At 49.6% G+C, this 27021-nt stretch overlaps 5 protein-coding genes across 8 annotated transcripts in view; 4 read left to right on the forward strand and 1 right to left on the reverse strand.

The window, feature by feature from the left end:
* HNRNPUL2 (heterogeneous nuclear ribonucleoprotein U like 2) overlaps positions 1-4584 on the forward strand; it is a 14385-nt gene extending 9801 nt beyond the window's left edge. The window contains exon 14 of the mRNA XM_023738247.1: positions 4119-4584. Coding sequence (XP_023594015.1) covers positions 4119-4163 — 45 coding nt within the window. The 3' untranslated portion in view covers positions 4164-4584. The remainder of the gene's footprint in view (positions 1-4118) is intronic.
* A 115-nt stretch (positions 4585-4699) lies between these two features.
* On the forward strand, positions 4700-18256 carry BSCL2 (BSCL2 lipid droplet biogenesis associated, seipin). Of its 3 annotated transcripts, none has more exons than XM_023738249.1 (13): positions 4700-5174; positions 5347-5506; positions 7354-7537; positions 9334-9650; positions 10856-10937; positions 14021-14164; positions 15113-15247; positions 15426-15523; positions 17013-17154; positions 17305-17359; positions 17530-17613; positions 17707-17787; positions 17913-18256. In XM_023738249.1, the coding sequence occupies exons 3-13, from the start codon at positions 7475-7477 to the stop codon at positions 18065-18067; spliced, it is 1356 nt and encodes a 451-aa protein (XP_023594017.1). In that variant the 5' UTR covers positions 4700-5174; positions 5347-5506; positions 7354-7474; the 3' UTR covers positions 18068-18256. The 3 variants fall into 3 exon arrangements, with proteins under 3 accessions (XP_023594017.1, XP_023594019.1, XP_023594018.1); XM_023738251.1 differs by having other exon boundaries at positions 17919-18256; XM_023738250.1 differs by having other exon boundaries at positions 17536-17613; positions 17913-18138.
* On the reverse strand, positions 5452-6803 carry GNG3 (G protein subunit gamma 3). Its single transcript, XM_004383838.2, has 3 exons — positions 6729-6803; positions 6267-6366; positions 5452-5992 (listed from the first exon to the last, which is right to left on the reverse strand). The coding sequence occupies exons 2-3, from the start codon at positions 6363-6365 to the stop codon at positions 5864-5866; spliced, it is 228 nt and encodes a 75-aa protein (XP_004383895.1). The 5' UTR covers position 6366; positions 6729-6803; the 3' UTR covers positions 5452-5863.
* Positions 18257-19463: 1207 nt separating the features above from the next.
* Positions 19464-20451, forward strand: LRRN4CL (LRRN4 C-terminal like). The gene has a single exon (XM_004383938.2). The coding sequence runs from the start codon at positions 19762-19764 to the stop codon at positions 20449-20451; it is 690 nt and encodes a 229-aa protein (XP_004383995.1). The 5' UTR covers positions 19464-19761.
* A 3330-nt stretch (positions 20452-23781) lies between these two features.
* UBXN1 (UBX domain protein 1) lies at positions 23782-26403 on the forward strand. 2 transcript variants are annotated; one of them, XM_023738253.1, is made up of 10 exons: positions 23782-23879; positions 23975-24062; positions 24203-24256; positions 24341-24435; positions 24533-24602; positions 24844-25035; positions 25131-25182; positions 25297-25413; positions 25902-26094; positions 26260-26398. In XM_023738253.1, exons 2-10 carry the CDS (start codon positions 24004-24006, stop codon positions 26307-26309), a joined length of 882 nt encoding a protein of 293 aa, XP_023594021.1. In that variant the 5' UTR covers positions 23782-23879; positions 23975-24003; the 3' UTR covers positions 26310-26398. The 2 variants fall into 2 exon arrangements, with proteins under 2 accessions (XP_023594021.1, XP_023594020.1); XM_023738252.1 differs by having other exon boundaries at positions 23783-23879; positions 24341-24447; positions 26260-26403.
* Positions 26404-27021: the final 618 nt, after the last annotated feature.

A 27021-nucleotide genomic window follows, 5' to 3' on the forward strand; every position in this document is an offset into this window, starting at 1 on the left:
GCAAGCAGGGGTGGGGGCGGGGGGAGGTGGAAACCAATGACAAAACTGTACATTTTTTTTAAAGTTTGTTGAAAAGAATATTGTCTTATTCTATAAAACATTTCAAACCTAGTTAGATATTTGTAATCAAAAAACATTTGCGCAGAAAGCAGCACTTAGGGCTGCCTGTCCCGCACCCTGCAGTTGGACAGGAAAATAACTGAAAATGTCACCCTTCTGACATTCTGAGGCAGCTGGACTGGCAGCCAGGCAGGGGAGAGTAATACGGTGGTGTGGGGAGGACGGGGAGGCAGCCTGGGGTTCTTCTCCATAGCAAAAGCAGGCAGGAGTGGGGACAGGGGGAGAGCTTGTGACCAGGGCAGTGAAAATAAACGATTGGCTCTTATCAATCACTTGCACCAACCAACAGTTTGTATTTTCTTTACCGACCTTTCCCTCTTGGGATATCTGGTCTGGTGGGCTGGGAGGCCAAAATGTCCCTGTCTCCACTTTCCAGTGCCTTTGTGCTCTGTGGCTGAGGCATGGAGACTGCCAGTTGGGTGGTTCTATTATATAGGATTCCCAGGCCAAGGAGGCATAGAGGCTGTTCTTGATTACAGAGCATAATTTGCTTGCCCTTCTATGTACCCAGTAATGAATGTCCTTAAAATCGAGGGAGAGAATGGGATTGCAGCTTTCAGCCTGATGACTGTGGTTTGCCAGTCACTGGTCTGTCTTCCAAGGTTGAGAACAGGTGGGAGGTCTCTGAAATCATCTCTGTTTGAGTGTCTGTCCTCTTACAGTGCAAGAGAAGGAACGTTTCTCAGGGTTTCAGCTCACACAGAAACGCGGCAGGATTCTTTTCACTGCAGCGGGATATGTATATAGGTGAATCCTGTGGTGTGGGCTACCAGGCCCAGGTGCTGAGAATAGCAGCTATTTTATACAGTATGGAGGGCATGTGCCCTGCTGGTTTTTTTGATACACAGGTAGAGAGTGGATAGAAAAGGGGGGGGTGGGGGGTGGGAGGCAGCTCAGTGGGGCTGCTGAAATTGGGGAAGGTGTGAGTGTGAGCGTGTGTAAATGTGTGCATGAAAGGGGGCTCCCGACTTCTTGAGACAGGATTCCTTCTGGGGTGCTTTCCCTGCATGTCTCCTGAAGAGGCCTCTAGCCAAGTTGCTGTGAGACTTCGGTTGGGATACTGTCGTAACTTTACCAACATCCTCCCAGTTCTTGACAAACAGCTTCAGGTTGCTGGGTTCAAGAATATGGGGGGGATATGGAAATGCAATTTCAGTACTTAGCTTCAGTTTTCATTCATCTTCCTGCTCAGCATCGTCTCAGCCAAGAGCTTACTGAGCAAGCACCCCATGGTGCAGCACTTCCTAGTGAGAGCAAACTCTGGGTTGTGCAACTAGAAAATGCTTCCCTTCCATTTTCTCACCTGGGCAGTCCTCTGTTCAAAGTTTTGTGCTGAGATTTTCTTTTCTCCCTCTCCCACTGTTACTTCCACAAAGCCCTTCTCTAGGTGCGCAAGTCCTCATTCTGGTCCTCTGGTCTCCCTGTCTGTTAGGACACACCCTTCTGCTCCACAGTACCTCTGACCCCTAGGCTGGAATAGGGGGAGGCTGGCAGGAGATGAGTTTGCTTGCTTGTAATGTTCTTCCTCTTGGCGCCTGCTTCCTGATGGTGCCATCCAATGAATTTGTGTGTGGCAGTGGGTGAAGTGATTGCATGAAATTTTGTGTAACCCACTAACTTTTTATTATTATTAAGGGAGTTTGAGAAAGCTTTGCTCATAGTGTCAGGGCAAAGAGGTAAAAACTGGAGCCCAAAGAAATTCCCTTAGGGCAAGATTATGTTATAATCAAAAATTGAATTTCCTGAGCCCGAGACTGCCACCCCTTTTCAGATATCCGGTCCTCCAACAAATAGCATCTCTTTATTAGCTATGACAGGGTGGGGCTACTAGGACCCTCAAAGGCAGGGGGATAAAGTTTAAGCCACTTTGGGTTTTGTGGGAGGTACTTGCTGTTCATCTTTGACACTAGAAAGTTTTTTTTTTTTTCCTTAAAGTTGTTTTTTTAGGTGGGTGGAGAGTGAAACTGCCACATCCTTGTTGGTTCAGACCAAGAGATCACTCGCAACAACAGTAGATGTCTGGGTTTTGTTTCTGTCTGTTTTTTTATTATGACAAAAAAATGTTATGGGGGGAAATGTGGATAACGGTAACAGGAGGGATCCCTAGCCTTGTTTTCCTTAGAAGACTTGTTCAGTGTTTTATCAGACGTCTGTTGTAGTTGCTGTAGATGGAAAAGCTTGTGAGAAAAACACATGAAGCCTGTAAATGTTTTTACAAAACCTGTCAAGCATTCTTGGAAGTGGCCAGTAAAAAAGGGTTTTACCATTTTAAAAAAATGTAACTTGTGTCATTGTTTACATCTGTAACTCCTTGCCCCTCTCCCCTTCTCATTACAACATTTGGCGAAAATGTAGGCACAGTAGCTTCCAGTTTTAGAATAAATAATCATTTGGATTGAATGTACCCTTACCTGTGGCTGCACTGACTGGGGTGGAGTGTATCACTGGGGGATTGATTGGGCTTTTTTACTGCTGCTTTCTCACATTGCACTGGGTCCAGCCACGGATGGCCTTCCTCTTGCATGGCTGCTAGTCCCTTCCTTTTCCACCTACCAGGCCTTCACTGGGGAAGTGCGGTTATGGGGTTGTTAGTCTGTTTAGTGCTTGCTTATGCCAAGAGTTTGAGCCATTGGAGTTGAAGGAAATAAATTGTAACTCATCTCTGTATACTGGGCCTATACTAAAACAGATTGGATGCTTGAAATTAATCATAAGCTTCCATTTATTGAGCCAAATAAGTTTATTCAAAAGTGACTAACATTTATGAGAAAAAGCCCAATCATTCAACAAAAGATGTTTGATGTTATTTTGTAGTGACTGGAGAATGAGAAGGTGACTAATTAAAACACTGTTTTCCTAGCATTGAACTGATCCTCACTGCCATTTCTAATAAATGTCTAAGTACTTATTAAGGCTGGGATGCCACAAGTTCATGGCATCCACTGTCTTGAAGGGGCAGTGATACAGCTCTTGATATCATTCCAGCTCCCAGTTCTGTACCTGACACAGATTAACATCCTAGGGATTTATAGCTTTGTACCCTAAAGGCTACTCTTGAATTTCGTGCCTACCCATTCTCCAAAATAGTTAAAGTCACTCAGTATTGGAGCTAATGAAATCATTTTTATTTTTTTATGGTTATTTATAGCTCATGCCTTCTTTCTAGTGACTGCCACGCCTCCTTTCCTTCCCGACTAGAACTGATGAGTATGAAAATTTGAGTGTGCAGAAAAATTGAGCAGAGGCTTTAAAAAAAAAAAAAATCTGTTATCAAGGTAACATTGAGCACATCTGACTTTTAACCAAGTCTGAGCTGAGGTGGAAACTTTCACTTACTCTTCTGGATGTTGCCCAACACTGATGCAGTAGGAAAAGGGAAGGTTCTTAGTCCTTGCTATTACCCTGCTGGCCTTTTAATTAAGCTCGTACAGTACAACCCATTAAGTGTTTGAGTGCCTGCTGGGTACCAGACATTGTCAGGGTTTGGGGATTAAAACAGACCACCTCGTTGGAGGTTTCACAAGTGCTAAGAAGGAAATAAGCAGTCTTCTGAACAGAATGGAGGTAGGTCCCCACCCCAGAAGGAAAGCCAAGTTACTTTTATCTCTAGGATGAGGGAATTTATTGTATGATTTCCAGGACCTGTTAGGGCTCTGAAATTCCAACAACAGCTGAAAAGCTGCTATTCCTGAAGGTGTGCCCCAAGTTTATTGGGTACCCTTGAAGCCCATGGAGACGTCCGTAGGAGGCAGTTGCCTGGTAGAAACCAAAAACCAAACCCACTGCCATTAAGTCGATTCCAACTTATAGCGACCATAGAGGACAGACTAGAACTGCCCCATAAGGTTTCCTAGGAGTGGCTGGTGGATTCCAATTGCTGAGTTTTTGGTTAGCAGCTGTAGCTCTTAACCACTACATTGACGTCTTCTGTGTGAAGCTGTGTGGGGAAACTGGGGGTGATGTGCTTATCCCTAACATAGGTCACTCTCCTTCTGCAGGGCAGCCCCACAAATGACCCAGGCACAAAATATGAGCTGGCCTAGGCTCCATGGAAGGATGTGTCCCTGCATTTAGGGCACCTGGATGATCCATGAGTGGGCAGCCTGGGGTTCCCACTTCCGCTACATTCACCCTTGGAAGGAAATGTCTTCTGAAAGGCATTCTGGGGCTCAGAAGCCTCCGCCAAGTTTCACAGTCCGAGAAAGATCGCGAGACGTTACGCCTTGGTTTTGGCCCTGGCCAGGCGGCATGCTGGGCCCCTGCAAGGGGTGGTAGGCACACGAGGGGTGGGGACATTGCTTGTGACAGATGTGGCCCAATCCACCTGAGAGGGAAACGAAAGCATAGCAAGCCCCAGTTTTACCAGGAAACTTGAACAATTTCGGCTTTATCCAGCTCCAGGGGAGACCAGCATATAGAGGCTACCAAGAACGGCGCCCCAAGGCGAACGGGGCTGGAAGAGGAAGGGGGCTTCCAGGTACCAGGCGGTGACCCCACACTTATGTGACCCTTTCAAAGGGAACCTCTACTTGGCAAGCTGTAGAAACCTTGGTTCCCTCACAAGATCCACGCTCCCAGCGCCTGACCTGCTGTGCTTCCAGGAATTCCCTTGCCCCACGATCCTTCGTTATAACCTTCCTTCCTGCCTTCAACTCGAACGGGGAGACGGCGGCTTCCAGGCTCCGGGGTGGGAAGGGAGTGGGTATCGACTTAGCGAGCAGAGAGGCAGCCATTTTGAGACCTTACTAGAGAACGGAAGGGACCATATTGAGAACTCTGAATGCCTGGGGGCCGCCATTTTAAGAATGGGGACGGCGGAGTAGTCCTGTACGGTAAACGCAGTTATATGGAGGCTGCCATATTGGCAAGAGTCACGTGGCTGCGGCCATCTTGGAAAAGGAACTGCTATGGGCGCGGCCATCTTAGAAGTAAAACCTGCCCCTTTCACAGTAACCCGAGCCAAGCTCCTCCTCTCTATTACGTACGATTCCTTAGAGTTCGTCCTCCTGTCTGCGGCTGCCTTCCCGAGTCCCTTCCTAAATCTACCCCGTACGGTCTGTTGTCATTTTTTACAGTACTTGCTTTCATTGCCCTCTTGTTACATGTGTATGAATGTTCTCCGTAGTCTTTGAGTGTCTGTTGTAACTTAATTCTTCCGCCTGCCACGCTCCCTCGCGACCGCGGTCCTCCCAATCCCGCCTTGACAACATCTAACCTGTTTGACAGGCCCCGTTCCTGGGGATGGCACGCCTCCCACCTTCCGCACCCACCTCCAAATCTATTGACTGATGATCCTCTCCCCTCAAGAACGGTAACACAGGAGCCGGCCTCTGAGACTCTGGATGACTTTATTCTTCAGATGGCTTTACCCTTCCAATAGCTCCAGGTGAGACTGAGAGCGAGCCCCCCAGCGCATCCCCCTCGCCATTGTCTGAGCGGATCCCAGAGGGAAGCAGGCAGGATGCTGGCAGAGTCGGACGGGGCCCTTCTGTTGGGTTAAGCAAAGGGTGTCCCGAGTCACGGGTGCTTGGGGTCGGCCACAGTAGGCGAGGAAATGGAATCTACAAAGAGGTGAGGGAGGGCCTTGTGCTTCAGATAACTTCACAGGGTTGGGCACGGGGTAGGGATGGGGTGCAAGAAGCTTTGGGGGGTTCAGGACAGTGACTGACCTAGGGAAAGGCCCAGGAGAGGGGAAAAGTGAGGAGGGACAGCAGAGGGGAAAGGTGAGGAGGGACAGGGCAGCTCAGAGGAGGGCACAGAAGAACTTCTTCTCCCGGAAGGGGTTCTCCGAAGTGGGCACGGGGGTGATGAGGGGATCCTCACAGGCATGGGCATCACAGTAAGTCATCAGGTCTGCTGCTGCCTTGGATACCTGGGGCACAGCCAGGAGGGGGTAGTTAGCCAAAACATCTGAAGGGACTGTAGTCTCCTTCCCCTAGGGGGTTCTCTTTGGTCATCTCTGGGGCTCTTTAAGACAGTCTTCTCTTCCCTCACACCCAACAAAGGCCTGGGACAGCTCTCCACATACAGTCTGAGACTCCTCCCCCTGGCCTCAGATAGTCAAGAAAAGAAAGCATCTCTCAGCTTGAGGTTTGGGAAACTACAGGAAGGCCTGGCCAATTAATGAGATTGAGGGTCCCACCCACCTTTATCCGGCACAAACTGGCTTCAATCTTAAGCTGTTCCACCATCTTGCGAGCTTGCCCAATGCTCATAGTGCTGTTCACAGGGGTCTCCCCTTTCATCCTGGAGAGAAGAGGGGGGCAGCTCCGATGAAGATAGGGGGCCCTGCACAGTTGCAGCTGAAGGACCCCTCCATGCTCACTCCTCACCAACCTTTCCAGGGCTGGGGTCAGGTGCCCGGATATTTTGTCCCCTTTTATCCCCACCATCCTCCAGTGATCCTTCCCATCCCTTAAAGATGGCTGAGGAAACGAGAGGGTGGGATGAGAAGCTCCCGAAATTCCGACATGGCCCGGGCCACAGATACTAAACATACAAATGATATAAGGCTTTTTAGCCTTTCAAGTCATGTGAGTTCCCAGCTCTGAAATTCTCAACCAGAAAGAGCCCCACCCTGTTAAGGAAGTCACATATCCCCCACCTACCTTCTTGAGCCCAGTGGGAGAAAAGCAGGCTGCTCCCTACTGACCTGAGGTGACAGGCGGCGGCAGCCCTAGGCTGTAGGGTCAAAGCCTTTTGCCTGATGGGTGCCCCACCCTGCCGGGCGTTGCAGCTGAAAGTTATCTGACGCGGCAGCAGAAGGCCACTGGGGAGGGTCAGGCCAGAGGTCCGTCGAGGGCTGGTGTCAGTTTCTGCAGCTCAGGCACTGCCCGGATGGCTGGTACCTGAGGGATGAAGGATGCTAGAAGGAGCTGCTCAGATCCTGGAGCATACCAACTGCCTGGCCAGTGGGGGAGCCTGGCTGCCGCCAGCAGCCCCTGCGCGCACCCCCACCGTTACTCGTTACTGTCTCACCACCTGCCCCTCCCCCATAGCAGGCATTCCCAAGTCCAGGATAGAGGCTTCCCCAAAGGAAGGAGCAGAGGCCAAGGCCGACTCCCCCCCTCAAATGGGGTGGTCTGGGCCTGTGACAGCCCTGCAGTGGAGTGGGCCGGCTGCAAGGGACCCTGCTCATTTGAAAATCTGACATCAGCTGGGCAGTAGCCCCCCTTTCCTCCTCCCCCTACTCTGACACAGCATTTAGCGCCCGAATCTTCATTTCTCTCCCAGGGACTCTCTATTCTCCATATCCAGGAAAATGTGATGAGCTACAGGTATCAGCTTCGAGATCACCACTTCACGTTCTAGCCACAAGTGATTCGAGTGGAAGGTGCAGGGGTAGCGGAGGAACATGAGGAAGATGTCTAACGAAATGGCAGACCAAAGAGAAGAAGGAGAAGCCGGGGAAGAAGAGGTAGGTGTGCTGAGACCAGATCAAAGGGTCCGATAAAGAGGAGGTAGGGGGACATCGTGGGGAGGGTCAGTGGGTGTTTATGGAAATAGGTGGGCTCCCTGAGGAGGGGTGACAGGTATCGGAGTGAGGAATTTGTGACATTGTGAACAGATTACCTCCCACACCTGCAGCGTTGTGCTTGGTGCTGAGGGGAATACAAAGATACACAAAACACCGACCTCTGACGGGTCTTATCTGGGGTGATAAGACATATAAGCCCATTGCTAACGAGTTGATTCCGACTCCTAGCCACCCTATAGGACAGAGTAGAACTGCCCCATAGGATTTCCAAGGCTGTAATCTTTACGAAAGCGAACTGCCACATCTCCGCAGAGAGGCTAGTGGGTTTAAACCACAGACCTTTTCAGTTAGCAGCCGAATGCTTAACCACAGCGCCAGCAGGGCTCCTTTCGATGAGACACATATGAAATAGAATACGCCGCCTGCCAAGACCTAGTCTAGATAATGTGCTGTGGGGTATCCAAGGAAGAGGACGTCTTGCTGGGGTCAGAGGCCCTAGATCACGCATCGTAAGCACCAGGAGACAAAATGCGGGGCTGAAAGGCTACCACTTTCGTCAGTAGGAGACAGCTGGCCCGCTGGCGCAACGCGCAAGATGCGCAGATTCCCCGCAGACTGCAGCGCTCTGGGCAAATGCGCCCCGCCTTGGACGTCTACAGATCCGAGGAGCTAGCTGTGGGCAATGAAACCAGGGCCCGCGGGGTCCTGACTGGCTTGGTTTCAGGGGTTAAGTGTCGGGTGGGGAAGGTGTGGGCAGCGGGCCGAGATGGCGGCCTCAAGGGGTGCGCTGAGTGGATATTGCTGGCTCAGAGCACGCCCTGGATCAAATCTCGGAGCCTGGAGGGAGCCGCGTTTCCCCTCTGGTTGCGGTAACCTAGGATAACCGGCCGCTGTAAGGTACAGTGGGAAGGGCGAGAGGCGACAGACCCTCAGCCCAGGCCGGCCCCGCCCCTTTACGGGAGGCCCCGCCCCGCCCCCTAGGGCTATAAGGGCGGCCGGCGGAAAGGGGCGGGACTTCCCCGAAGGCGGAAGTCTCCCTGGTGGTTGCCCTGGCAGCGCGCGAGGCTGGTGAGTCGTACGAGCTGTTGCGGCCGGCGGACTGGTTTCCATGGTGGCGCGGTTAGGTGGGGGCTCAGGCCGTCCCGCCCTCCGAAGCGGACTGGCGGGAGAGTAGCTGTTGACTGCGGGAAGGCTTGCCCCGCGTGGGGCTCAGCCCCGCCGCGGAACGAGAGCAGCTCGAGGTCTGGGTGCCCAGTGGACAGACGAGGCCCCCCGCGTCGGAGAGGAGAAACTCGGGAGGCAATTGTGACTGCCATTAGCTGCTAATTTTGAGTCTGGCTGTGCGGCCCTAGGCAAGTCGCGCATCCATTCTGTGCATCCACATCACGGTGTCTTGGTTTAGTGATGTCGCGTGTATAAAAGCGTTTTCTAAGAATTGTAAGATGCTCACCCTCTGTATGTTATATATTGCTATGCATGCGTATCAAGGTGGTTTGTCCCAGGATCAGTGGTTGGAGGAGTTCGGCCGAAGAGTTCGGGCACTAGGGGGTGAAGGGAGCACCGTGAAGGCGTAACTGGCTGAGAAACAGCCATTTGAAGAAAGGCCATGTGAAACAGTGACTTTGCATTGTCTTGCTCTCTCTTGTTCCTCAAAACCAGTATAGCAAGCTTGTCTTTTTTGTCCCCACCTCTCCAGGGAAAGGAGCCATTCTTTTTCCCTCTCTGTCTTTTTCCAGGAACCACCAGCTGCCTCACCCCATGGCCAGGGGTGGCGTCCAGGTGGCAGAGCAGCTAGGAACGCAAGGGCTGAACCTGGGGCCAGGCCCCCTGCTCTCCCAGCCATGGTCAATGACCCACCACTACCTGCTTTACTGTGGGCCCAGGAGGTGGGCTACATCTTGGCAGGCCGTGCCCGCAAGCTGCTGCTGCAGTTTGGGGTGCTCCTCTGCACCATCCTCCTCCTGCTCTGGGTGTCTGTGTTCCTCTATGGTTCCTTCTACTATTCCTACATGCCGACCGTCAGCCACCTCAGCCCCGTGCATTTCTACTACAGGTGAGAGGTGCCTTCTATCCAAGTAGAGGAATCATGTAAGAAATGATTGCTGCAAGGGCCCTTAGAGATTATTCAAATTAATCCCTCTCATTTACAGATGAGGAAACTTGACTTCTTACCTTTCACAGCCCAAGGCTGGGACAGGTCACGCTCATAGGGCTCTAGGGCCCTGGTTTTACCTCTAGTTACTACATGCTGGTAACAAATAAAACCCTTCTGGACTGTCATTATGAAGGTCAGTCCTATTTAAGTTGGACCAGGCTTTTCACAGGTTCAGTGTAGAATTTTAAGGCAACCCAATCCCTTGGTTCATCTCAGAACTAAACTGGCCTTCAGCAGGTATGAGGAAAGCAGCAGTTTACCTCAGTCATTAACTCCTCTCCACCCACAATGGTCTGCTAAACAGTAGAGGTTATGCAAACCCAAGGTGACTAGGCTTATTGCCTGGGCCCTTAGTTTCTTCCCATTTTATAGACTCTGCCAAATTCTCTCCCACCATTTTTACCTTAACAGTGGCTGTAGGACCATCAACAGATGCTGGTAAAGGCATTATTATCAATGGTCCAGAGTGATTTTTTTTCCTGTCTCAGAGTCCGTGATCATGAGCTGTATTTCTAAGGAAGGCAGAGCTTCTTAATCTTTTAGGGGGCATGAGTCATATGAAAGCTATGGCCCTTCATGCCATAAAAATGTTTTTGTGTGTGTGTGTATACACATGCACGTACGCACACACCCCACGTGCAATTTTGCCTATGATTTAAGGGGATTTGTGAGCTGCATAAAGGACATCTGTAGATCCCTTTGGAGAGGAGTTTTCTCAAAAGACCAGAACTACTGAATTAGAATCATTTGGGGTGGGACCCAAGACTCTACATTTTTATCAAGCTCCCCAAGTTGTTCTTTGGAAACACTGCAGTTTGAAACTATTCAACTAGGAATCCATAGATTCCCATCCAAGAATTCCTGTTCTGATGAGAGGAAAAACACTGAAGTAGTAGGAAGAGAATAAAAGGATCATTGTGGTGTCTTGAATCTTCTGGCAACATTTGTTCTCCATCTCTCTCTGTATCAGAGAGAACGGTGCCTGTTCTGGGAGAAGGGATGGGGACAGGAAGGAGCCTTAGAAGGCCGAGGAGCTGTGCCGGAAGGGTAAGAGGGTAAGGCAGGTACTGTAACAGCAGAGTATCATCCCCCTTCTCATTTAGGACCGACTGTGATTCCTCCACCTCCTCACTCTGCTCCTTCCCTGTTGCCAATGTCTCGCTGGCTAAGAGTGGACGTGATCGTGTGAGTATGGGAGCTGGAGAGAGGTTTCATTAGACCTGTAGCTTTGATGACTTGAGATAGGAGGGATTGAGAAAATTCTGGAGAGCAAGGATGAATAATAGAGACTAGGAAGAAGGTTCTTAAGGAGAGGGAGGCTGAAGAAGAAATTAAAGTCTAAATGACTTTTGTCTGTTGGTCTTTTCTGGGGAAGATGTTAGGAATGTTCTAGTTCTCAAATTGTTTCAGACAGGTCATAGCCACTAGATGAGCTGAGCAGTGTGTTTTAGACCCAATGAACAAATCAGGTATTTTCCTGGAATAGGATGGCATCCACCCAAGAGTTTTGAAAGCTTGTATGTCAAATTATGAAGCTATTGACAAATACATGTGACCTCTCATTACAAAGCGTACTGTGTCAGAGGACTGACCAGATGCCGGTGTGACTTCAATAAAAAGGATTCCTCAGGGAACCCTGAGAAATGCAGGATGGGAACTCATGCTTCTATATTAGGCAAGTTGTTGGAGGTTCTGATAAAGGGTGACATCTCTGAACACTTGAGAAGGACCTTGGAGGATGAACATAATTTCTGATTATTAGAGTTTTTTGTTTTGTTTTTTTTTTTGAGTTATTTGCCAGCAACATAATTGGAAGTAATCAGTGGTAAAACTTAAGAAGAATTTGTAAAAATCTTTTGAAAGTTATTTTTCAAAAATGAGTAGTTGGGAGGAAACGGACTTAAAGATCAAAAACATAGGATAGCAGTTATGACCACTTGTCTGTAGGGATGAAGGTAAACTGTAGAGTCTGTGGGGCTCCCTGGGGTTGGTGTTCAGACTGGCCTTATGTGGTAATACAGGTAATCGGAGTGACTGTAGGTCCTGTGACATCTTTCTGTTTACCACCAGGCAGCCAATACTATCAAAAATCTCACCAGCATGGATGAATGGGCCCCAAATGGCAGATTTCAGGGTAGCAAAGTGGAATATTGGGCATTCCAAGGCAAAGATTTCTCATTGTAGCCCTGGAACTTGGAGGTTATTATAGAATGTTCCCTGAAGACATTGATCCAATGTGCTTCTTGTGATTAAAAAGTAATAGTAGTACTACTATACATGGTACATGCAGAGTCAGTATCCTGTTGATGCTCCTTGAGAATGTCACCAGAAAGGGTGTACAGCTGGTTCAGTCTCTACCAAATTTGCTTTGCCACCTGTTGCTCCCTATGTATGTGGTTACATTCATACTAAATCACTTATGAAGCACATTGTCCTGTAACTTCATGCTATGCACACTACTATGATGCCCTTGTAGAATACTCTGTATTGCGATGTGATTAAAAGTAAAACCCGGGGGGGTGGGGTGGGGAGTCATGACAGTCATAATACTAATAAATGGGCTATATTGGGAGAGGGGATTGGAAACACAGCCACGCTACATCTGCGCCCGGGATAGTGCATACGGCTGTGCTGCTGCCCACTGCAGCGATCATAGGGGTGATACAGGGAACCTGCAACAACCTGGGTTACGAGGCTGCTAGACGAGGAAGGAAGGAAAAGACGAAGACAAAGAGGAGATCCAGCCCAAGTCCCTGAAAATTAGAGAAGGTTGAAACAGTGAATTCTTTTGAGTAAATGAAGTAACGTGTCTATGCGTAACACCTTACTCGAAGTGGAAGATGGGGTCCCTGCTGTCAGGATTGTTGGAAAACTATGCGTTGTATTAAGTAGTAAAGTGTAAGATGCTGATTCTGCATTCCAGAAGAATTTGTGGAAGACTAGAGAGATCTGTGTTGTCTGGGATAGTCTGACATTATGGAAATGAGGACACTCAAAGTGGACCTTTTAAGGAAGAGTGAATACTGTGTGGGAATGGTGGGGAAGAGGGATAGACGTGAACAAAGGCGTGGACTCGTTCAGCAGATTCTGGCATTAGATTCCCTGAATCCCCTCAGATGAGATATTTATTTAAACAGAACTGTCTTCTTTTTTAAAAAAAAATAAATATATATATATAACAGCTTTATTGAGATAAAATTTACATGCCATACAATTCACCCATTTAAAGTGTACAGTTCAGTGATTTTTAGTATAGTCAGAGTTGTGCAACCATACCACAATCAATTTTAGAACATCTCATCACCCCAAAATGAAAGCTCATACTCATTACCAGTCACCCCTCATTTTCCCCCGTCCTGCCGAAGAATTACCTATTTTAATGTTTAAAAGAATTCAGTGAAACAGCTGGCTTAGAATCATCCAGCCTGTATAATCATCTGGCAGGAATTTTATAGAATCCATCTTTTTCAAGAGGGAGTTCAGCCTGAAAATAAGAATCTATCAAAAAAGGCCTCGATCCATGCTTTTCTGCTTTTGTCCTAGTGATAAACACTCCAAGCACTCCCGTGGCTATGTCCAGATTTTTGAAGTGGCTCACTCTGGGCTAGGGCAGTATTTTTCTTTTCCTTTTTTTTTTAAACCCATTGCCTCTATGGTTAAAAAACAATAGCTTTCCTGTCACCCCTGTGGTTTTTATATATCACCCTTCAGGGTTATGCTGCTAGATAGGCATCAGTGGATGAAGGAATTAAAGAAATAGAGGAAACTAGGAGATGTTTGGTGGCAAATCTTTAACCTTCTTGAGGTTGATCCTAGTGCAGCCTTCTCACGGAGTCTCAGGGTTCTGCCAACAGAACCAAGATCAGGGACCCTGATGATGATGCCTGTGAGAGCTGGCTAGGGAGACTGAGTACTGCTGGCACTGGGTTAACTAACAGTGTAAGTGAGGGCAGGCTGGGCACAGGCCTGAGTCACAGATGGCCCAGTGGGGCCAACATGATGGATCACTTTGGGAAAAGGGATATTCCGACACAGTCATTCTGAGAACTGACCAGAGGGGCCAACAAACTACTGGAGACTTGGGAAGGGGGGAATCCAGCCACCGGCAGGGGGCAGCACCTTCCTGGGCTGAGAGAGATGGAGAGGCCTGTTATGTTAACCAGTGGGTCAGAACTGAGAATTGGAGCAGTGGGGGGTGTGTGGTGGAACAGGGACAGTGCAATTAAAAACAAATTTTTTTGAAAAGAGATGGGGGTTCCCTTGGGCAGGTGCTGATGTACGGACAACCGTATCGTATTACCTTGGAACTTGAGCTCCCAGAGTCCCCAGTGAATCAGGATTTGGGCATGTTCTTGGTCACCATTTCGTGTTACACCAGAGGCGGCCGCATCATCTCTACTTCTTCACGCTCAGTAAGCGCTCGGGGCCTGTCAGAGAGGGTGTGGAGAATGATGGCAGACGTCAGAACTCTTGGGTCGGACCTCAGGAGAAAACATCCTTGGCGCTGAGGTCACAGACCTGTTAGGATAAGGAAGAGGAGTCAGTCCCAAACCAGCAGCATTTGCCAAACAGCCACAGATATCTGATGAACACATCCAGCTTTAGGGTAAAGAGTGGAGCTGCTCTCTGAAAACGGGCTTTGAGCCAGACAGCCCTGGGCTCAAGTCCTAACTTGGACCGTACAGCCAAGGGACAAATGACTTAGTCTCTTGGTTATAAAGTATTATAAAATGGGTATAATAGTAAGACATAGTAAGACTAGTCTGGAATCAGTGAGGAAAGGTTAAGTGCTTATTAGCACATAAACTAACCTAACCCAGTGCCGTTGAGTTGATTCCGACTCGTAGCCACCCTATAGGACAGAGTAGAACCGCCGCATAGAGTTTCCAAGGAGCGGCTGGTGGATTTGAACTGCTGACCTTTTGGTTAGCAGCCGAGCTCTTAACCAGCGTGCCACCTGGGCCCCGTGGTTTTTAATAAATGTTAGACTCTATTCTTACATGAATTGTCAGCAGAAACATCATGAAGCAACTCCCTGAGTGACAACTTAAAGCCTCAAATGGTACACTGGGACGTCAGTTCCGTACTAGACTGCAGAACTGTTGGCGGGAAACGTAGATCAGAGGCAGGATTGGGCTTAACCTAGGAGGTTTCTTGGAAGAGAGGTCTTCGTCATACTGAAATAGAGAAATGTGGTCAGGCAGAGGGGTTACTCAAGCATTTGGAATGGTTGGAGCAAGACTGGGGGGGTAGGAAGTTAAGGTAAGGGAGCAGCCTTGATTGACTATTCGGGTGGTTGAGGTGTAGGTAAGGAATATGGGGGCATCTGTCCCCATCTGCTCCCTCCCTGGCCCTGGCAGGTGATGCTACATTACCGCTCAGACCTGCTTCAGACACTTGACACGCTGGTCTTCTCTAGCTTCCTGCTGTTTGGCTTTGCAGAGCAGAAGCAGCTCCTGGAGGTGGAGCTCTACTTGGACTACAGAGAGAACTCGGTGAGAGGGGTAAAGGGTGATGAGGAGGCAGCCCTCACCATTAGCCAGGAATTCTGCCGGAGAGCCTCAGGGGAGCCTCAGGGCTCAGTTGGGAGGGACAACAACAGACTGGGCTGGTAAGAGTGACAACAGCGGCAGGAGCTCAGCCTGATGCTGCCGCCCACCCCACCCCTTGCAGTATGTGCCAACGACTGGAGTGATCATTGAGATCCACAGCAAGCGTATCCAGCTATATGGAGCCTACCTCCGCATTCATGCCCATTTCACAGGGCTCAGGTGAGGAATACCGAGGTGCACACGAAGAGGGCAAAGGTAACAGGTTTTACAGAACAGCATCGGGTTTTACACAGAGCAGAGGTTCTCTGGCCTGGCCGGGCTACCACCACTGACCGTTCCACCTGGGGTCACAATAGTTGGTCTCAGATAGAATAGGAGAAAAAATGTGCAGCAGAACTCAAATTCTTATTTAAAAAAAAAAAAAAAAAAAGCCAGACAAACTGGAACAGTAGAGAACAGAGGACTCCTTGAGACTATCGTTCTGAGATACTCTTTAAACTGAGAACCGAGCCTATCCCCTGAGATCACCTTTTAGCAAAATAGCAGAGTGGCACACAAAATAAAAGTTATTACCCATGAGATCAGTGATCTACTTAAAAACCATCAGTATGAGACCAAAAGGTCAACAATTACTCAAAAGCAAAGATGAGAAGATGAGGGGGCAGGGAAGCTAGAGTACTGGGAAGGGAAAAAACTGAACCTAATTAAAGAGAATGCTGACACATCATGATAAATATAACTAATGTCACTAAAAAATTTGTGTAGAAGTTGTTAAATGGGAACCTAACTTGCTGTGTAAACGTTCACCAAAACTCAATAAAATATTATTAAAAAAAAAAAATACTGATGCCTGGATGGAATGGGAAAAAAATACAGACCAAAACTCAAATTCCTAAAAAAGGCCAGACTTACTGGACCAGTAGAGACTAGAGGAACCCCCGAGACTATCGCCCTGGGATACCCTTTAAACTTGGAACTCAAACCACTCCTGGAGGTCACCTATCAGCCAACAGACAGAGTGGCTCATAAAATAAATAATGTCACCCATAAGTACTATGCTTCTCTAAACAATCATTTAAATGAGACCTAACGGTCAACATTTACCTTAGACCAAAGGTGAGAAGGTAAGGGGGTGGGCAAGGAAGCTAGATTAATGGAAACAGCACAACCAGAATGGAAATAATAAGAATGCTAACACGTTGTGAGAAGTGTAAGCAGTGTCACTGAATAATATGTATAGAAATTGTCAAATGAGAACCTAATTTGCTATGTAAGTTTTCTCCAGGATCACAATTAAAAAAAAAAAAAAATACTGCTGCCTGGGCACCACCCCAGGCTAGCTGAACCAGAATCTGTCAGGTCCATATCTGGGCATCAGAATTTTTTAAAGCAACCCAGGGGATGCCGTATGTAGCCAGGGTTGAAAATGACTGTCTTGAACGATTGGATCACCAGGAGTTAGGGTGACTCTTGACAGACTGTGACAGTTGAGGCCATTGCCTGTGGCCCATAGGTCCTTGGTTTTATTAGAACCTCATGCAACCCAGCAGCTCTACATCTGGGCTCTGGTAACTGAGTGGAAGGCAGGGAGGTGGAGACCAGCTCTCGTCAGACTCACTTGAATTGCCCTATAAGTTATTTCTGGGAAAGGAGAAGGCTGCAGCTCTCCAGTAACTGCTGCTCCCCTCTTGTTCTGTTTCTGGCTCAGGTACCTGCTGTACAACTTCCCGATGACCTGTGCCTTCATTGGCGTCGCCAGCAACTTCACCTTCCTCAGCGTCATCGTGCTCTTCAGCTACATGCAGTGGGTGTGGGGGGGCATCTGGCCCCGAAACCAGCTCTCTTTGCAGGTCGTAAGGGGCAGGGACCCCTTTTCTTCCCTCCTTGTGACCCTTCTTTGACTGTGAAGTGGATAGGGCCATGTTGGGGGTTGGAGGATGAGGACCCTGCTCACTGGGAGGGAAGTCAGCCCTCACTGCTCAGTGATTTCTCCTCCACAGGTTAACATCCGAAAAAGAGACAATCCCGGACGAAGGCTCTCCACCCATCAGCCAGGTAAAGGTGATGGTGGGGGGAGGTGGGCTAGGCTGGTTGAGGGGGCAGGTGCTCATTCAGAATGAGGCTTAAGGCTCCCATATACTGAGCTGAGGGTCAAAGGAAAGGCTGGAGGAGGTGCAGTTGGCACTGCCACCCTAGCCCTACCCTGTTCTCTGCCCCCTTTGGAGGTGCAGGGCCCCAAGGCCCAGAGGAGCTAACTCAGTCAGATGTTCCAGAGGATGGTGAGAGCCCTGGGGACCCCTCAGGCACAGGTATGGTGCAGCTGAGTTCCTTCCATCCTAGTCCTTAGCCCTCCCCTTCAGCCTCTTCTGGGTCTGACCTCTGCAGTCCCTTTTTGGCTGCAGAGGGTCAGCTGTCTGAGGAGGAGAAGCCAGAACAGCAGCCCCCACGTGGAGAGGAAGAGCCGGAGCCCGAGACCAGTGATGGTGAGGGGCACCTTGAACTTCTGCCTGGGTGGAGTGGGGAGGAGGCCGAACCCCAGAGGAAGCAACATTGGGCCGTGGTTTTCTAAATTCCCATTTGGGGGGTTGTTTTTCCCTCCTTGTCCAAGGTTCAGGCTCCTGGGAAGATGCAGCTCTGCTGATGGAGGCCAACCTGCCTGCCTCTGCGCCTGCGCCTGCCTCTGCCCCTGCCCTGGAGACTCTGGGCAGCTCGGAGCCCCTTGTGGGCACTCTCCGCCAGCGCTCCACCTGCTCTAGCTCCTGAAGAGGGCAGATTCCTTACATTCCAGCACTTTTTCCACCCGTTTTTCCCCAATAAACTATTTTCGTGCCAGCCACTTCCTTGACTCTCTGAGGTGAATTCAGGGCAGTTATTTGAAAACCCTGTGTTCCCTGGGTACCCCCTCGCCCCGCATCCTGACTGAAGGAGGTTGTCAAGGGCTACCGATGGGGAAGGCCTCCAGACCCTGGACTGTTTTAGGCACAGCTGTTTGTATTCATGAGCTTAGGCAGTCCACAGAGAGAACCTATCCTGACCCCTAGCAGGCTCTGGCTCCTTCCATGTGACTCTCATCGCCCTCTGGGGAGGGGGATAGTGGAGGGTGGTTTTGGAGGCCTGGAATACTCATCCTGGCCTCTGCACCCCTCCCTTTCCCTGTTCACTGGGAGACACAAGACAGGAAATGACTGCCATGGATGTGGTATAAGTTTTACAGAAACAGCAGTTTGTAGTCTGGGCCCACTGCTGCCAGCCTAGTGGCCCTCAGCCTCATGCTCCCCTCCCCACCCTTTCCATGACTCCAGCCCTGGGATTCCCAGCTCCTGGTTGGCTGCTTTCCACATTCCACTCCCTTTTCAGAACTCAGGCGTCCTGGCCTCCAGCTGAAACCTCTGCATGTGGCTTCCCCCCCGCCAACCCCCGGCCCGTGACTCAGGCCCTCTGAAGGGATCAGCCCTCCTCTTGGCACTCAGGCACTCCCCAGGGTGGGGGTCATAGGGAGGGGGCTAGGTGGTGATATCACAGCTGAAGGGTATAAAAGCTTCTAACCAAGAGAGAATTGAAGACACGAAACGCGGCGGTGCAGCCTGTGGTCTCGTGGACCCCTCAGCCTGATCCCCGCAGACTCCTGGTCTCAGGTTCCACAGCCTCACTGGTGAGCGGCTGCTGTGGGCCAGGGAGGGGTGGGAGGAGGTGGTAAACAGGCAGGGCCAGGACTGCTTGCACAGAATTGGCAGCCGTAACAGGTGGGGAATGAGAAGTCCAGGGTCCTTATTTCCTCCTTCTGTTCCGTCTCTGGAGGGGCCCTGGTGGCGCGGTGGTTAGCTAACCGAAAGGTTAGCGGTTCGAACCCACCAGGTGCACCACGGTAGAAAGATGTGGCAGTCTGCTTCCGTAAAGATGACAGCCTTGGAAAGCCTATGGGACAGTTCTACTCTCTCCTATAGGGTCGCTATGAGTCGGAATCGACTTGACCGCTATGGTTTGGGTTTGGTTTGGTTCCATCTCTTCCTCCTTTCTCACTTGTGTCTCGTTTCTGGGTTTTCACATATGTCACCATCTGATGTTTGTTTTACTAGGTCTTTTCTCTTTATGGCAGCTGGGAATCATTCCACCTTCCCCTCCCTAGGCTGAGTCAGTCACACCCTCCTCTTCTTGCCCCCAGCAATTTGTTTATTCATTAACTGTTTCGAGCTCTTCGCAGCAGGGTTGCTGGTCTCGCATCTGTCTCTGTCTCTTTCATGTGACAGACCATATTTTCTTCCTTTTTGTCCAAAACCAGGTACGCACCCTGGATGCAGAAGCTGGCTGACAAATGAGCGTTTATCTGTCTCATTCTCACCTTTTTCTGGCTCCCATCGTGGCCCTAGTTATATGTCCTTGTCCTCGGAGGTTTTGTTGAGGCATGGGGCCCGGAAGGCATTGGGTCTAAACAGCTTTACCTATTGCTTCCAGACTCCATGCTGGGCTCTCCCTGCCTACTGTGGCTCCTGGCTGTGACCTTCTCCTTGGTTCCCAGAGCTCAGCCCTTGACTCCTCAAGGCTTTGAGGAAGAGGAGGAAGATGAGACACCGTGGCCACCCTCGTCACCTGTCCCCTGTGACTATGACCACTGCCGCCACCTGCAGGTGCCCTGCAAGGAGCTGCAGGGAGCCGGGCAGAGGGCCTGCCTGTGCCCCGGACTCTCCAGCCCAGCCCAGCCGCCAGACCCACCACGCCTAGGAGAAGTGTACATGGTGGCTGAGGAGGGCCGGGCAGTGGTCCACTGGTGTGCTCCCTCTTCCCCCGTCCACCAATACTGGCTGCTGCTTTGGGAAGGCAGCAGGGCTCCCCAGAAGGGGCCCCCCCTCAACACTACCGTCCGAAGAGCAGAACTGAAGGGACTGAAGGCTGGTGGGGCTTACGTCATTTGTGTGGTGGCCGCCAACGAGGCAGGAGAAAGCAGCGTGCCCGGGGCCGATGGGGAGAGCCTCGAGGGGGCCAATTTTCCTGACTTCGGGCCCTGCCGCCGGCTTGCCGTGCCCCCCAGGCCACTCACCCTGGTCCACGTGGCCGTGGGCGTGGGCTCAGGCCTGGCCCTGCTCAGCTGCTCGGCCCTGGTCTGGCACTTCTGCCTGCGGGAGCGCTGGGGCTGTCCCCGCCGCCGCTGAGAGGCCTGGGCTGCTGCGGGGCTCTGAAGGGGCCCCCGGGCTTCTCCGGCAAAGCCAAGCCCAACCTGGGGAGCTCAGCCCAGACTCGGGGGAGGAGCTCCCAACAAGCTCAGGCTGAATGGTGGAACAGCAGGCTGCGAGCTGAGTTGGGGGCCCCAGGCGCCCCGTTCTCTGGTCTGAGAGTTTCTTCAGGTCCCACACTCGTTGCTTTGTTTCTGGCTGAGATTGAAGAAAGATCATAGACCAAAAAAACAGCAACACATCTGTTGACTCATGGCGACCACATGTGCTTCCGAGTAGAACTGTGCCCCATAGGGTTTTCAAGGCTATAATCTTACTGAAACAGAGAGCCGGGTCTTTCTTCTGAAATGCCGAGGGGGTGGATTTGAATTGCCAACGTTTCAGTTAGTATGCCAGAGCAAACCATTTTTACCACCCAGGGACCAGACCATAGACCAGGGGTCAGCAATTTTTTCTTAAATGGTCAGATAGTAAATATAGGCTTTGCCATCCAAGAGAATAAAACCAAGGATAGTATGTAGGTACTCATATAACCATTTAAAGTGTAACCATTTTAAAATGTAAAAACCATTCTTAGCTTGTAGGCCTTATAAATCAGACATCAGACCAGATTTGGCCTGCTAGGCTGTAGTTATTCAGCTTCCTGTCTTACACCTTCAAAAGGGGTCTGTCACTTTGGGTGGCTTCAGTGGGATTTTGAGAATAAGCTTCTGCAGGATGAGAGTTTGGGGCCAGAGACCACTCCCTTCCGCCTTTTGTTCAGTTATTAAGGATGAACACACTTGGGTCGGAAAGTCTACCTGTGTCTGAGGGTAGAAATAAGAGACTGACGCGTGGGCAAGAAGAGAAGGATTACGCGAGCTACTGTCTGGGACAAGCTTGTGGTTCTGCTAGTTAAAAAATAAAGTAATACCAAGGGATTTCCCCCTTTCCCACCCCCATTTGTGTTTATTGTACATCCACTTAACAACATTAAAGGAAGCTTAAAAGACAGGCATTTTCATTTTCATGATTTTTTTCAAATCCCTGTCCACACATCTATTTTTCAGAGTGATATACACAAACTTTTGAATTTATGTTTAAAGTAACTGGATATAGAAAAGTCTATTTTATGTTGCTGCATTAAAAAAACAAAAACCAAACCCAGTGCCATCTAATTGATTCCAATACATGGCAACCCCATGTGTTACAGAGTAGAACTGCTCTGTATGGTTTTTTTGAGCTATAATCTTTACAGAAGCAGATCACCAGGACTTTTCTTCCTCCATGCTGCTGGGTGGGTTTGAACCTCCAACCTCTAGGTTATTAGTTGTGTGCCACCCAGGGACCTTTACTGGTCTCATAAATTGTTTTCATTATAAAACAAATATACAAATTTCAAGGAATACTGGCAAGTATAAAGTGAAGCTCTCGTCACGAGCTAATTGCCCTTAGCATAGCTGACCTTTCTCTATGCAATGCAAATATTTTATTTTTTCAGACAATATGTTATGGACAATGTTCCATGTCGGTAAACCAGAGTTTCTCTAGGTATGTTGAAGGCTGTATACCTTTCCATAAGAGGATGCTTCTTAACTGACTTTAGCCATCGCTCTTTGTTGGAACATTTACTTTGTCTTCAATGTTTTCTATGAACATCCTTGTTTGTGTATCTTTGAATGTTTTGTGAGAGTATTTCTATAGGATACTTACCTGAAAGTAGGTCAAAAGGGCAGTACTGTAAATTTTAGCCATTCTCTTATTATTGGGCCTCTGGAATAAGCTCAGAATGCATGTTTTCTAAAACACACTTGTTATCACACTACAGTGAATACCTTGTGACTTCTAATTTAATTCCTGTATTTCTTCAGCATTCATCCATTTATGAATAATGACAGGGCCTGCTATCATTATTAAAGATCTGCTTTATGTGCACTCTCACTTGATCTTCACCACAATCATTTCACAGATGAAAAATCCAAGGTTCTAAATAATTTGAAGCTACAACTAAGGACTTGAGCTAGGATTTGGGCCTAAGCTGCCCAACTCCAAAGCGGATGCTCTTCACTCCACCATGGAGAGGCAACCTTTAGTGGTCTAATGAATGAACACCTTATGGGTTTGAATACTAGCTCTGCTACTTATCAGCTTGTGACCTTAAGTAAATTGTCTCATCCTTCAGTGTCTGTTTCCTGTGACTAATAATAATCTACATCATAGGGATTGCTGTGATGATTAAATGTGAATTAATCATACAAAAGTCCCCAGCACATATTATTAATATCAGTAATTTATTATTACTCTGCCTCCTAGTAAAGTGAGCTCCACTTTGTAGCAGGCTCTATGCAACAAGAATACCTCCACCTTCACGGAGGAAAATGAGCCCCCTAGGTTGAAGGCACTCAAAATACAGAGGTAGCAACAATGGACTCCAGCATACCAAGGATCATGACGACGCTGCAAGATCGGGCAGCGTTTTGTTCTGTTTTATATGAAGTCCCCATAAGTCGGAGTAGGCTTAACATCAACTAACAACAACCTTTAGGGATCTAACAGCTTGGGTAGTGGTGGAGGGCTAAGCAATCAACAATGACTACACAGCAGGGGTAAAAATGTATAATGGGGTAAATACTAGAGCTGGGAGGCAGACAGAGGTCGTCAAAACAGGCTTCCCTTAGAAAGCAAACGCTGAGTAGAGTCCAGAAAAATGACAGGGAGTTAAAGAAGCCCAGAGAAGAGGCAGGGCATCCCAGAGGGACTAGTAGATGCAAAGGCCAGGAGGAAGGAGAAGGGTCTGTTTTGCAACATACACAGGTTACCCTGAAGTGGTGGGAGATAACAACCAACATTTACACAATACTGTCTTGCCAGGCACCTAAGGTAGGTGCCCAAACATAAAAAGCGGGCAGAAGAAGGAAGGCAAATCAACAGCATTTGAGTTTTGTTCTGGGTGACTGGGGTGTCCTGGAGAAATTTTAAGCAGGAAGGTGATGACAGGATCAGATACTGTTTTTTGCAAAGATCCCTCTGGCAGCCGGGCGGAGGACGGCTCAATTCCCTGGGGAGGATGAGTGGGTGAAGAGCGTGCAAATTTCTATGGCTCCTGATAAACCACTGCCAAATAATTTTGCAGCTGGTTGCGCTAAGGAGCCAGATTCTTTCTAATTTCTAAGAAAGGTGACGCAGTCCCGGGAACTCGCTTCATTCCGCCCACGGGTTTCAAGGCCGCGTCGTCCTTCTTCCGCACCGCCGCCCCCAGCGCGGCCCGTCCGGCCCCGGCCGGATTCTGGCAGCCACACCAGGCACGTGCTTTCTGTCTCTCGGCAGCACCCGTCCACGCCCGCTCCCACGTGATCCAAACAGATTCGGGCACTTCCGCCCACCTTCGGCTTTCTTCTTCTTGGTGCCCACAGCAGATCCAGAGCCGGGTGAGTGAGCGAGGGCCCGACCCTCGGCGTCTGGGGCAGCATTGCGTACGGGTGGGGGCGCTGACCCGCCCCCTCCCTCCTTTTCGTCCTCTCAGGTCCCCGCGGAGGCGGTGGGGACGGTGCCATGGCGGAGCTGACGGCTCTGGAGAGTCTCATCGAGATGGGCTTTCCCAGGGGACGCGCGTAAGGGAGCCCCCTTAGCCCTGGCCCGTGGTGGGGCGCGGACCCGCCCCGGCCTTTACCCCGCCCGGCCTCAAGCCCTGCGCCCCCGCCTGCCCAGCACCATGGCTCCTCGGCGCTTTTCACGGTGTTTTTGCCCTCAGGGAGAAGGCTTTGGCCCTCACAGGGAACCAGGGCATCGAGGCCGCGATGGACTGGTGAGTGCTCAGACCAAGTGGCCAGCGGTTGGGGGTTACTGGGAGACAGCCTCAACGGTAATCTCTCTTGCGACTTTTCTCCAGGCTGATGGAGCATGAAGACGACCCCGATGTTGACGAGCCTCTAGCGACTCCCCTTGGACATGTCCTGGGACGGGAACCCATCTCTTCGGGGCAAGGTGGCCCTGAAGGTCCTGACTGGAAGACGTGCTGTGGTTATTCAGGAGGGTCTGGGGAGGTCCAGAAGGGGAAATAATACTGGTGGCTTGTTTGTAGGACCCGGGTCTACTGCAGGAGAAGGAAAACCCAGTTTGAGTGAAGAGGAAAGACAGGAACAGACTAAGAGGTACAGTAAGGAACAGTCTCACGCTTCTGGGGGTCATCTTCCACCTCTCTTCAATACACAAGGGTGGTCGGAGAAGCTTGAACTTTCTCTTCCTGCTCTGTTTTTTTTGGCAGTTTCTTTTTTTTCTTTCATCTGTCTTGGGATAGAAGTTCTCCGATTTTGTTTTCTAAGTTCATTGTCATAAACTCACCTCCCCATTCAGTGTCCATTTCTCTTGAGCTCTTTCCTTGCTGCAACACAGGATGATGGAGCTGGTGGCCCAGAAGCAACGGGAGCGTGAAGAAAGAGAGGAGCGGGAAGCGTTGGAACGGGAACGGCAGCGCAGGAGACAAGGGCAGGAGTTGTCAGCTGCTCGACAGCGTCTACAGGAGGATGAGATGCGCAGGGCTGCTGAAGAGCGAAGGAGGGAAAAGGCTGAAGAGTTGGCAGCCAGGTCTGGGTGATGGGGATGTTGGATTAGAGATGAAAAAAGAATTAAAATTTGCTTTGTCAGTGTTTTGACTTACTATCTTCCTTCCTGCATTTCAGACAGAGGGTTCGAGAAAAGATTGAAAGGGATAAAGCCGAGAGAGCCAAGAAGGTAAGTGATCGGATCCCCTTTTCCAGCTTCAGATGGAAAGGACGGGCTTATACATGATCTGTTTCTCGTGAGAGTGGGTGAGTGCCTGATGAAGCATTTTACTTTGTCCTCTAGTATGGTGGTACCGTGGGTTCTCAGCCATCCCCATCACCAACAGATCCAGGTCCTGTTCCCTCCTCTCCCAGCCAGGAGCCTCCCACCAAGCGGGAGTATGATCAGTGTCGCATACAGGTACTGATTTCTGTCTCACTCCTGAGACCCTTCCTTTGTCTGTAAGGTGCCCAGCTCAGAGCTTTTTTCAGTTATGTTCCTTTTGCCAAACCTCTCCCTTCTTTGTAAATGACTTTTGAAATCCTATCTCCTCTACTCTCTGGAGTGAGATCAAATTTCACCTGTCCCAGTCTTATTTAAATCCATAATACCTTCCTCTTACTCAGCAATTACTCTTGTTCATGTTTATTTGCTTTCTTATGTGGTTACTTGGGTAACTTATTTATCTACATGTTTTTATATAATCACGTTGTTGTCTTTCTCAGATTGTAAGGGAGCTGGGAGTTTTTTTCAACATTTAGTAAAGCAGAGTATAAGTGGTTGTCATTAAGTGCTTTAAATAGTAATAGCACTGGTTTAATCTGCCAGCTTTAGCTTTTCTTTTTCATACTTGGATCCCTCACTCAGTCATGACCCCCACAATACTGTATCTCTTCCTTATCCTCTAGGTCAGGCTGCCAGACGGGACCTCACTGACCCAGACGTTCCGAGCCAGGGAACAGCTGGCTGCCGTGAGACTCTATGTAGAGCTCCACCGTGGGGAGGAGCCTGGAGGGGGCCAGGACCCTGTGCAGTTGCTCAGTGGCTTCCCCCGACGGGCCTTTTCAGAGGCTGACATGGAGCGGCCTCTGCAGGAACTGGGTATGGCACGTGGGGCCAGAAAGGAGGGCTTGGGGGGATAGGGGACATGCCTAGGAAGGGAAGGGATTTGATGAGAAGGAGTTTTGGAGATGGTGCGAGGCCAGGAAGCTTTGGGGTAAAAAGCAAGTATACCTGTGGCTCAAGCCTGTTTTCTTCTGTCTTCAGGACTTGTGCCTTCTGCTGTCCTCATCGTGGCCAAGAAATGTCCCAGTTGAGGGGCGTTTATCCTAGCATCCCTCTCTGACCTCTTCATCTTTGTTAAAGCACTGACATCCCTTTCCTAATAAATAGACCCTCTGAGTTCTGTACGCACTTGACTCCTTCCTGGATGGTTGGCAAGGACAAAACGGAGGCAGAGGAAGGAGCTAAAGGGAAGGCATCTGGAGTAGGTCCTTCTTCACATCTTTCATTTCCAACAAAGAGACTTGTTTTTATTTTCTGGGTTTGATTAGCTAGTTGCTGGGGAGGTTGAGGCACTGGAGGGTAGGGAGTATACTGGATGGTATCTTTTGTTACTATGAGTAAGAGGCAGTACATAAGCTTAAAATCCTGATTCTGTCACTGAATGAATAATTTCTTAAATAAGGATCAGCAGAAAGCTGGTTCCTGTGAGGTGGAGATTAAAGATGTCCCAAATGTCCAACTTTTCCAAACTGCTGTATCACTCCATCATCTCTGACATCAACTACTCCACGTCCCGTCTCTGGGTTCCATAATGCACTACAGTGTCTCACAGAACTCACACACTGTATCAAGGAAATGGCTTACGTGGTTGTGGAGGCTTCGAAGTCCAAAATCCATGGGTCAGGTGTAGGCTTTTCCCAACCCACATGGCTGCAGGGGCTGACGAATTCAAACCGGCAGGTCAGACCCCAAGCTACTAGCTCACAAGGCTGTGGAACCTGGCAGGCCTCTGGCTCAGTACCA

Source organism: Trichechus manatus, unplaced genomic scaffold, assembly GCF_000243295.1.
Source record: "Trichechus manatus latirostris isolate Lorelei unplaced genomic scaffold, TriManLat1.0 scaffold00113, whole genome shotgun sequence".
Taxonomy (NCBI): Eukaryota; Metazoa; Chordata; class Mammalia; order Sirenia; family Trichechidae; genus Trichechus; species Trichechus manatus.